This window comes from Colobus angolensis, unplaced genomic scaffold, assembly GCF_000951035.1.
Source record: "Colobus angolensis palliatus isolate OR3802 unplaced genomic scaffold, Cang.pa_1.0 Scaffold18, whole genome shotgun sequence".
NCBI classification, from domain to species: Eukaryota; Metazoa; Chordata; class Mammalia; order Primates; family Cercopithecidae; genus Colobus; species Colobus angolensis.
In genome coordinates this window covers 3068101-3077544 of record NW_012114932.1, presented here as the reverse complement: position 1 = coordinate 3077544, position 9444 = coordinate 3068101, and the positions used below count along the sequence as shown (strand labels likewise).

The 9444-nt window shown below is 53.0% G+C and overlaps 1 protein-coding gene across 4 annotated transcripts in view; it reads right to left on the bottom strand.

Annotated features, from left to right (window-relative positions):
- Positions 1–7614, bottom strand: part of QARS (glutaminyl-tRNA synthetase) — a 9912-nt gene extending 2298 nt beyond the window's left edge. Inside the window, exons 1-23 of one of the 4 annotated variants that reach the window (XM_011939125.1) lie at positions 6960–7614; positions 6667–6814; positions 6206–6441; positions 5974–6049; positions 5691–5755; positions 4767–4820; positions 4553–4613; positions 4177–4248; positions 3969–4054; positions 3704–3790; positions 2859–2958; positions 2668–2746; positions 2478–2586; positions 2249–2379; positions 2050–2142; positions 1799–1936; positions 1632–1719; positions 1398–1541; positions 1170–1274; positions 885–977; positions 638–765; positions 477–543; positions 277–402 (exon numbers count right to left, since the gene is read on the bottom strand). In XM_011939125.1, coding sequence (XP_011794515.1) covers positions 277–402; positions 477–543; positions 638–765; positions 885–977; positions 1170–1274; positions 1398–1541; positions 1632–1719; positions 1799–1936; positions 2050–2142; positions 2249–2379; positions 2478–2586; positions 2668–2746; positions 2859–2958; positions 3704–3790; positions 3969–4054; positions 4177–4248; positions 4553–4613; positions 4767–4820; positions 5691–5755; positions 5974–6049; positions 6206–6441; positions 6667–6814; positions 6960–7076 — 2403 coding nt within the window. In that variant the 5' untranslated portion in view covers positions 7077–7614. The remainder of the gene's footprint in view (positions 1–276; positions 403–476; positions 544–637; positions 766–884; positions 978–1169; positions 1275–1397; positions 1542–1631; positions 1720–1798; positions 1937–2049; positions 2143–2248; positions 2380–2477; positions 2587–2667; positions 2747–2858; positions 2959–3703; positions 3791–3968; positions 4055–4176; positions 4249–4552; positions 4614–4766; positions 4821–5690; positions 5756–5973; positions 6050–6205; positions 6442–6666; positions 6815–6959) is intronic. The other 3 variants (XM_011939126.1, XM_011939127.1, XM_011939128.1) reach the window with 3 other exon arrangements.
- Positions 7615–9444: the final 1830 nt, after the last annotated feature.

Here is a 9444-nt window from a genome sequence, read left to right as displayed (position 1 = left end):
GAGGTTGCAGTGAGCTGAGATCCAGCCACTGCACTCCAGCCTGGGCGATAGAGTGAGACTCTGTCTCAAAAAAAAAAAAAAAAAAAAGCAGTCTTCATACAAAATTTTGTGTATAGACTTAATATCCTCAGTGCCAGTTTCCCATTAGTAGAATATGAATACCACCTCCCTCAGGTGGTGTGGATTAACTAAGGGAATATATGCAGTGCACTTGGCACAGTGAATGGCAGCCACTGTCACTTCTGTAGATGAGGGCAAGTGGGTAAAGTCAAGCACCTTTCCCTGATGGCTGTCTGGATCCACGGAGAAGTATCCAAGACGCTCAAACTGGAACTTGTCGAAGGGTTTTGCCAGGGCCACAGAGCAGTCCACTAATGCTGCCTCCACCACGCGTAGTGATGCCTGCAGGCAGGGAACTCAGGCAACCATCCAACCAGGAAGGCCTACCTCCCCAACCCCAAACCTCATGAACCTACCAAGTTCAGGTCACTTAAGAATCCACCAGGCACCTCAGTAGGATCTTCAGGGTTCTTGTGCTGGAATCTGCAGCCAGAGTGAAGGTCATTCCCCCAGCTGGACAGCCACAGCAGGCAATGTGCATCTTGTACCTGCCCCCACCCCATCTCTGTTCACTCACAGTCGCTCATAGAGGCGAACCTCACACATCAAAGGCTGTGACACCCAGTGAATAAAGGCCTTTGGCTTCTCTCCAGCATCTGCCCGTCTGCAGGTCACCTCCAGACTCTCTACAGAACCACTGGGGCCCTGGAAGTAGTGGGAGGGGAGCAGCAATTAGATCCGGGAACCACAACCAGGATTGCAGGCTACACTCACATCCTGGCCCCAGCAGGCACTGCAGTAGGAAGGCTGCAGCTGGCTCTCACCTTGACAACATGCTGCAGCTCAATGACGTAGCCTGTATGCCTCAGGCCCACAGGCTGGCCCCAAGCCAGGCGCTTAAATCCTGGCTCTGGCTCCTAGACATAGGAAGTAGGGTAAACACAAGAGGCTGCAAGGGTCAAACAAGTGGTGAAGCTTCCCCACCCCCATGTCTGGCAAGGATTGGTTCATCTGAAGAGGAAAGTAGATGGACTGACAGAGATAAGGAGATGAAAGGTTCCCAGGACCAGACTCAGCAGCAAATGGGACCCTCCACCCCCACCATTTACCTCCTTGAAGTCAGTCCTCTCAATGAAGACAATGGGTGCAAAGGGAACCTGATGGAAGCCTTTGGTCTCATCAGCTGGGAAGTTGGGCACCTGGATGTCCAAGGACTATAGCAGGAGACAGGTATGAGTGATACTCAGCATGAGGACCCCCATGCCCAGAGCCAAGTGTGTCCCCAGCTACACACACACATACACACACGTGCAACACACATGCTGAGGCAGGCCCACCTTGGCAGCAGGAAAGTTGGTGATGATGACCCGTAGTGACTCCAGCACAGCCATAGCTCGTGGGGCTGTGTCATTGAGCACGTCACGCACACAGGCTTCTAGAAGATGTGGCTCCATTGTGGTCTGTGCCACAGTCACTCCCACCTGGCAGGAAAGTTCAGCATCAGTCATAGCTACGATCACAAACTGCCACACTCAACCCTCAATCTGTCCACCCAACCTGCTGGGCTATACCCGGGCACAGAAGCTGTTGATGGCCTCAGGCGGGAAGCCCCGCCGTCGCAGGGCCGTGAGTGTAAAGAGCCGTGGGTCGTCCCAATCCCTGTGGATAAGAAGGTTGGTGAGAAGACCTTTGGGAGTGCATGCCATTAACCTTTCATAAGCCAAACAGCCACACCTACCGCACAGCACCAGTTGCTACAAGCTGGAGGATCTTCCTCTTAGAGACAACAGCATAGTGCAGGTTGAGACGGCCATACTCCCACTGCACGGGGCAATAGATGTCCAGTGCATTGCAAAGCCAGAAATAGGAAGAGCGTCTGGGGTGAGAGAGTAGGGTTAGGACTGGCCAGCTCTGGAACCAGGCAGAGACCACAGGAAGGGCTGCTGGAATTCCATTGGCCCTACCACCCCATGGACCCAGCTCCCTCACCGGGCCTGGAATTCCTTGGTGCAGAGTGAGTGAGTGATGTGCTCGATGGAGTCACAGAGGCAGTGTGTGTAGTCGTAGGTGGGATAGATGCACCTGTGGGGCATAGGCAGTGGGCCCTACCATCCAGCCCTACTCTGCCCTATCCCATGGCCTATCGTCCTGCTCCACAGCCCCCCACCCCACTCCATTCTACACCCACCATTTGTCCCCTGTGCGGTGGTGTGGTATATACTTGACTCGGTAGGCTACAGGGTCCATCTTGCCATCCTCCATCACCAGCTTCATCCGTAGTGTGGCCTCGCCCTCTGAAAACTTGCCCTTGCGCATTGCCTGAGGAGAACAAGGACTCAGGCTGTCTCTAAGCACAGGGGCATTTCATTCTGAGCACCTTGGCCCACCCAAACCCAGATGTTCCTCTAGGACCCCACCTCAAAGAGCAGCAGTGACTCCTCCGTGGGACGGTCTCTCCAGGGTGAGGGCAGAGTATTATGTCCTTTGAGCTCCTCTACTTGCTGGTGGCACACATAAGCCAGACCCCTGTGGGGAAGGGGTGTGAGTGCCCAGCATGGCTGTGACCTAGTCAGCCTGCCTGGCTCTACGTCATGGCCCTGGCCTTACCTGCGGATGAGCTCCACAGCCCACGCATATAGCTGGTCAAAATAGTCAGAGGCATATGTCACTTTGTAAGGTGTGTAGCCTGGAGCAAAATGAGACAAAGTATGAGCAGCCAGCCAGAAACCAGTGGTAGGCCATGGTCCAAGGAGAGGCCCACTAACCACCAGCCCTTCTAGGCTTTGTCCAGTCCATACCCAGCCAGGCCACCATATCACAGATGGCACTGAAGAACTTTGCTTCCTCCTTCTCAGGGTTGGTGTCATCAAAACGCAGAAAACAGATGCCATTGTTGGCCTAGGAAAGTTACACCACCTGTGAACTCCCACATCATCCATTAGCCCCACAATCCTGTTCATCAAACTAGGATATTCACAGAGCACTCTCATGTCAGATCTTTTTTTTTTTTTTTTTCTGAGATGAAGTCTCGCTCTGTCGCCCAGGCTGGAGTGCAGTGGCACGATCTTGGCTCACTGCAGCCTCCACCTCCCGGGTTTCTCCTCCAGCCTCCCAGTAGCTGAGACTACAAGCATGTGCCACCATGGCCAGCTGATTTTTGTATTTTTAGTAGAGGTAGGGTTTCACCATGTTGGCCAGGTTGGTCTCAAACTCCTGATCTCAAGTGATCCACCCACTTTAGCCTCCCAAAGTGTTGGGATTACAGGCGTGAGCCACCCCACCTGGCCTCATGTCAGAATTAAAAATGCTTTCAAGAGCTTCTCTCACCTTCCTGCATCTAAATGTCTAGGTAAGGCATCGCTTATACCAACTTAAGAGAGACAGCATAGCATCTTTCTAGGCCTAGGAACTGCACTGGCAACTCCCCCAAATTTGAACTCACTGACTCCTCAGAGGGAGGGAGCTATTTATTCCAATAAGTTCAATAGATTCCTAGGTATCTGTCACACAGGTGGTTCCTTTCCGTGGTCTCTGTCCACCTGGGTACATTATTGGGAGCAGACAGCAAGGCAGGGACATGGTATCCACTCATGGGAACGTCTAGTGGTAATCTTGCTTGCCAGGTGCCTACACACATGCTTACCTTGGCATAACCAAAGTTGAAATTGATGGCTTTGGCATGTCCAATATGCAGGATTCCATTGGGTTCTGGCGGGAACCGGGTACGTACCTAAAATAAGGGGGATGAGAAAAGAGAAATAAAGTCAGAGCTCAGATGACCCTAAAGAAACAGAAGTTCCCTCCCAGGAAGGCCATGGTAATGGGTGAGATGGGGCAGTATGGAGGCAGCCCAGGCACTCAGGCAGGTGTTTGATGGCACAAGCTCACATGACCACATTCCCACATACCTGCCCACCAGTAATCTCCAGGTGCTGCTTTAGTAGATTCATGGTATGTGGAGTGACCACATAGCCTGGGGTCTTGTAGTTCTCACCTGCCAGGACCAGAATAAGCCTAAGGACCAGGCTGCAGCCAAAGCCTCTGACCCTAGGGGCCTGACTATAGGAGCTGCTGCCAAGATCCAGCCCTCCCCAGGGTTTTGACATGCCCACTAACCAGGCTTGTGGAACTTAAGGGCCTCCCCCCGGAGCTGCTCCATCAGAGACAGGGTCTGGTCAGCAGTCTCACCTGTGGGGAACAAAACAAGGAAAACTTGTCCTCTGGATACATTTACCATATCCTGCAGCCAGAGCAGAACTGAGTAGATCCCTCTTCCCTCAATTCCAGAGACAAGAGATCTAGAGCCAGACATCTGAGGCCTCTCATGCCAGTCTCTGGGCAAAGGGAACAAAGGAAACACCAGGAATCCCAGTCTTGAGACAGAAGTCAGGGTACTGAGTAAGCCAAGTGCCTGAGGAGCCTGTAAGGACTCTTCTGAGGAGGCTCAGAGTCAGGGAGCTGAATGCTGTGACAGGAGCCTCAAGCTTCTCACCATTCTCCATCACATCTTTTGCTGTCCTCCGGTCTGTTTCTTCCAGCCGAGCTTTTGCCACCTGAAAGAAGCCCCAGGTGCTTCAGAAAATGGCATCAAATTTTCTCTTGGACAGGGTCTTGGGATTACTGTGGTCAGACACTTCCTTCCCCAACCTGAAGTCTCACCATACCTCACCTCACCCTCAGGGACTCAGGGCCATGCCCAGCCCTACCTTGGGCTTCTTCTCCAAATCAGCCTCCAGCTTGGGGCCCAGAAGGTGGAGGACCTGAGCAGAAACCAGAGTCAGGCAGGGACAGGAGTATCTTCTTTCAAAGAGCCCCTGACTGATCCTACCCACCCACCCAAGGCTTCCTGGCCTATCTACCAGTACTGAACAAAAGATCCTACCTAGCCCATCCCACCACTTCTCATGTGGGTCTGCTAGCTTAAAATGCTCTCACTCTTGTTGCCCAGACTGGAGTATTGCTCTTGTTGCCCAGGGTGGAGGTGCAATGGCACAGTCTCAGCTCACTGCAACCTCTGCCTCCTGGATTCAAGCAATTCTCCCACCTCAGCCCTCCTGAGTAGCAGGGACTACAAGTGCCCACCACCACGCCCAGCTAATTTTTGTACTTTTTGTACAGATGGGGTTTTACCATGTTGACCAGGCTGGTCTCGAACTCCTGATCTCACGTGATCCGCCCACCTCAGCCTCCCAATAGTGTTGGGATTACAGGCGTGAGCCACCATGCCCAGCCCCCTCCTACCTTTTTTATTGTTGTTGATTTTGAGACAGGGTCTCACTCTGTACCCCAGGAAGGAGTGCAGTGCTGCAATCAGAGCTTAATGCAGCCTTGACCTCGTAGGTTCAAGGAATTCTTCCACCTCAGCCCCACAAGTTGCCGGGACTACAGGTATATACCACCATGTCTGGCTAATTTTTAAATTTTCTGTAGAGATGGGTTCTCACTATGTTGCTCAGGTTAGTCTTGAACTCCTGGGCTCAAGTAATCCTCCTGCCTTGGCCTCCCAAAGTGCTGGGATCATAAATGTGAGCCACCGTGCCCAGCCCTCCTCCTGCCTTTTATCCCTTAGTGGATTCCAGGCCCTGTTCATACCAGCCTTTGCCAGCTTCAGCTTAATGAAGCATGCCCACCTGCATGTCCACTTCATTCTTGATCATTTTGCCATCTGCCCATTTGAGCACAGCCCGAGCCTCTCCTAGAAGCATAGGCACAAGGAGCTGCAGAAAAGCAAAGAGTACTCCCCCCACCTCCTTTCCAAGGAAAGGTCCTGGCTGACCACGAGAACCAGAGCCTGAGCCCAGCCAGACCACTTTAAGTCACTCCTGTTCCTTCCCCCACCTCCCTCTTACTTGTGCCCAGAAGAAAAGGCATAATCAGAGAGAACAATATAGCCCCGTTCCAGGCCCTGCTCACCCATCAGCAGCCCCATGTTGAAATGGTAACGTTCCACCAGGAGCTGAGGCCGGTGCCTGTTAATGGCAGCCTCCACCTGCAGAAAGCCACACCATGTGTTTCAGGAAAGCCACCTTTAGAAATATTCTGAGAACCCACACCCTCACTCTGGGTCTTCCTGGGGAGGGAAACTGAGCCACTCCTTTCCATGGCCAGGACTGGGGAGGCAGACAATGCCTGGGGAAAGACTCACAGCCTCCTCAATCTGCTCTGGGGTCACAATGACACCCACGCCACATTCCTGCTCAAAGTCCACAGTGTCGATGGGGTCCAACGGGTGACTCCGCACATACTCAAGGGCAGCTGAGAAAAAAGAGCCCGTGAGTTTGTGGCATCTCTGCTCCAAGAAGTGGACAGACAGGGTCCCAATCTCATGAAACTCGAAGGACAGTCTGGCCTCCTGAAAAGTTAAGCCCTGGCACCACCACCCTAGAGGACACAGGGAAGAAAGAAGCACGTGTCGAGAGTGGATCCCCCTCAGACCCTGACAATTCCCTTGTCACTCTCACCATAGGCCACCCCCCCCCATGCCTCAGCGCCTGTGCAGAACCAGGTGTCTAGAAAGAAACTGGAGGACTTGGCAAAAAGGGAAGACAGGGGTCTTGGCTGAAGGGAGGCATTGGTGCGAACTGGCAGGGCAGATAGGGGTCTCACCGCTTAGCTGGGGCTCAGTGTGGATCTTCTTACTGGCTATGTAGCTTACAAGGAAGGAGAGACGCCGAGTATCCCTGAGTCGGGAGGCCAAGCCATATAACAGGGTCCCAGTAGCCTTGTCAATGGTGGAACCCAGGGTCTGCTGAGCCTGGGGTCAGAGGGGTCAAGAGAGAAGCCCCGCGCTCAGTGAGAGGAAAGAGCGGAACAAGTAGGGCAGGTCGGGATCTGGACCCCGCCCCGCGCCGCGTTGCAGCCTGGTACGCAAACCAGGCCGGGGGCAGAGGGGCTCGCACCTGAGTAGCGGCCTCGCGCAGCTGCGCACTCAGACCCGTGTTCTTGAGCGTCTCGCGGGCCTTCTGCTCGCTCAGGCCGAGGCCAGTGAAGAGCGACAGGGAGTCCAGAGCCGCCATCGCAGGGGAACCGGAAACCAAAAGAAACTTAGGACCGCGTCTGCAGGTCGGCGTTCACTCGCTGACCAATGAGAGCGAAGCCTCCGGGAAGAGCCAATGGTGTCCTTCCTTGGCGGTAGGGGGCGGGGCGCTCCAAGGTCGTCTACCCTATTTAAAGAACACAGGGCGGACAAACCGGCTTTTCCAGGGGCTTCGCTTCCGCCTGCGTGGAACTGGGCACTTGAAGGGGTGTTGACGGGCGGCAGGGCTTTTGGAGATATTTGCCACGTACCTGGAAGGAAGGTGTTAGGCCCCGAGGCAGGAGAAAGACACAGGTGTGGTTTTGCTCTGACTTTTCTACTTCAGCCCTGGGAACCCCATCTCAATATAGTAATTGTCCTCGGCGGCAAATGCGAGTCCCTGTCGCGCTTTTAATGCCACAACTTTGGGGTTGTCATGGAAACAGTTGAGCAAAATGAAGCCCGGGAAATCCCTGATCCACACTCCATCGCAGAGAGTGTGTGGAATGACCGATCCAGGGACCCCATAAGTCCGCCGGTTTTCATGTGCCCACTTGGACACAGCTGGCCAGGAAAGGGAAGGGATGGGTCTGGGCCAGGAGGGACCTCACATAAGTTCTATGATGATTTGGTTTAAAATCTTGGCCAGGCGCAGTGGCTCAGGCCTGTAATCCCAGCACTTTGGGAGGCCGAGGTGGGCAGATCACTTGAGGCCAGGAGTTCGAGATCAGCCTGGCCAACATGGTGAAACCCCGTCTCTACTAAAAATACAAAATTAGCTGGACATAGTGGCGCACGCCTGTAATCCCAGCTACTCAGGAGGGAGAGGCTGAAGAATCGCTTGAACCTGGGAGGAGGAGGTTGCAGTGAGCTGAGATTGTACCACTGCACTGCAGCCTGGTGGACAGAATAAGACTCTCAAAAAAAAAAAAAAAATCTCATCCCACACTTACCCTCTTGCCAAAGCATTATCAGGGAAACCACAAGCAAATTAGACCTTGAAATCCCTCTGCAAGCCTTTGAGAGAGGATATTTTATTGAAGTTGGGAGAGGGTGGGACAAATGAGATGGAATCTTCATGATTGTAGCTGTTGTGCTTGGGAATCTCCCCACAGTCTCACTGGACTTCCAGGATCTGCTGGCTAAAACAGAACAGAGACTTTGTGTGTGTGAAAAGGGACTGAGGTAGGGGGTTGCAGAGAATGAGCAGCTGGTGGTGGGATGGTGGAAATCCCCAAATTTGAGATTAGAGCTCCTGTAGGAATTGGTGATGCTCATACTTATGGACCTTCAAGGAATAGGCAGGATCCTGACTAGTCTGTATCTATATTCTGTGTCTTTTGTGCCCATATCCCATTAATGACCAAGCTCCAAGTCTGGGCCTACATCTGGACACCACCTAATGATCACATAGCAGGTGCTGACCAAGGGCCACATGCTGTATCACTATCCAGGTCCAATGCTGTCTTGGGGCTTCCCACATCTCCATGGCCCGGTGGCCCCAGACAGATGCCTAGCCCTGCAGTGCACTGCATGAGAAAGGCCAGGTGCAGGAGTTAAGCAGGGATGCAGATCAGTGGTGCTAAGGACAGGTACCAAGAAGCAGAGCCATAGCCACACCAGCCTTTCACCAAATTTGAAGCTGCAAGTGCCCAGCCCACCATAAAGGTGCCCATGATGAGCAAACCCATGCAGAGTGCCTGCCACTGCCACTATTTCCTCAGTAGCTGATGCTGCCAAAAGATTAACTGTAGCACCATCACCAAGTCCTACAGGTCTGGTGATGACCCCCTCAATGAGATCAAGATCTGCACTCCCTTCCGTGGTTACCTCATGATACACCGTGGACCCCATGGCTACAAGTCATAGGATGAGGCAGTAGCCCCACCAGTGCCACCAAGAATGCCACAAGTGGTAGTACCAGTGGATGTCCAGCTAGTCCCCTAGATGTCTATGACTTGCACAGAGCAGAAATGTTAAATTGTATGGGCCCAGTCTGGAGGTTACTCTGCCTGCATGAGCCCCTGGCACTCCTTCCAGGAAAATCAAGAGAAAGATGACCAAGTGGAAAAAACCAGGCAGCAGCCAGCAAGGCCCAGTCGTGGAATGGACAGAGGTAGGGTCCAGCAACCTCCTGGGCTCAAACGATCCTCCCATCTCAGCCTCTGAAATATTTGGGACTACAGGTGCATACCATAACACCCAGCTAATTTTTATATTTTTAGTAGACGGTTTCACCATATTGCCTAGGCTGGTCCTGAACTCCCAGGCTCAAGCTATCCTCCCACCTCGCCCTAAAGGGCTGGGATTACAGGCATAAGTCACCACACTTGGCCAGTTTCAGAAACTTTTTTTTTTTTTTTTTTTTT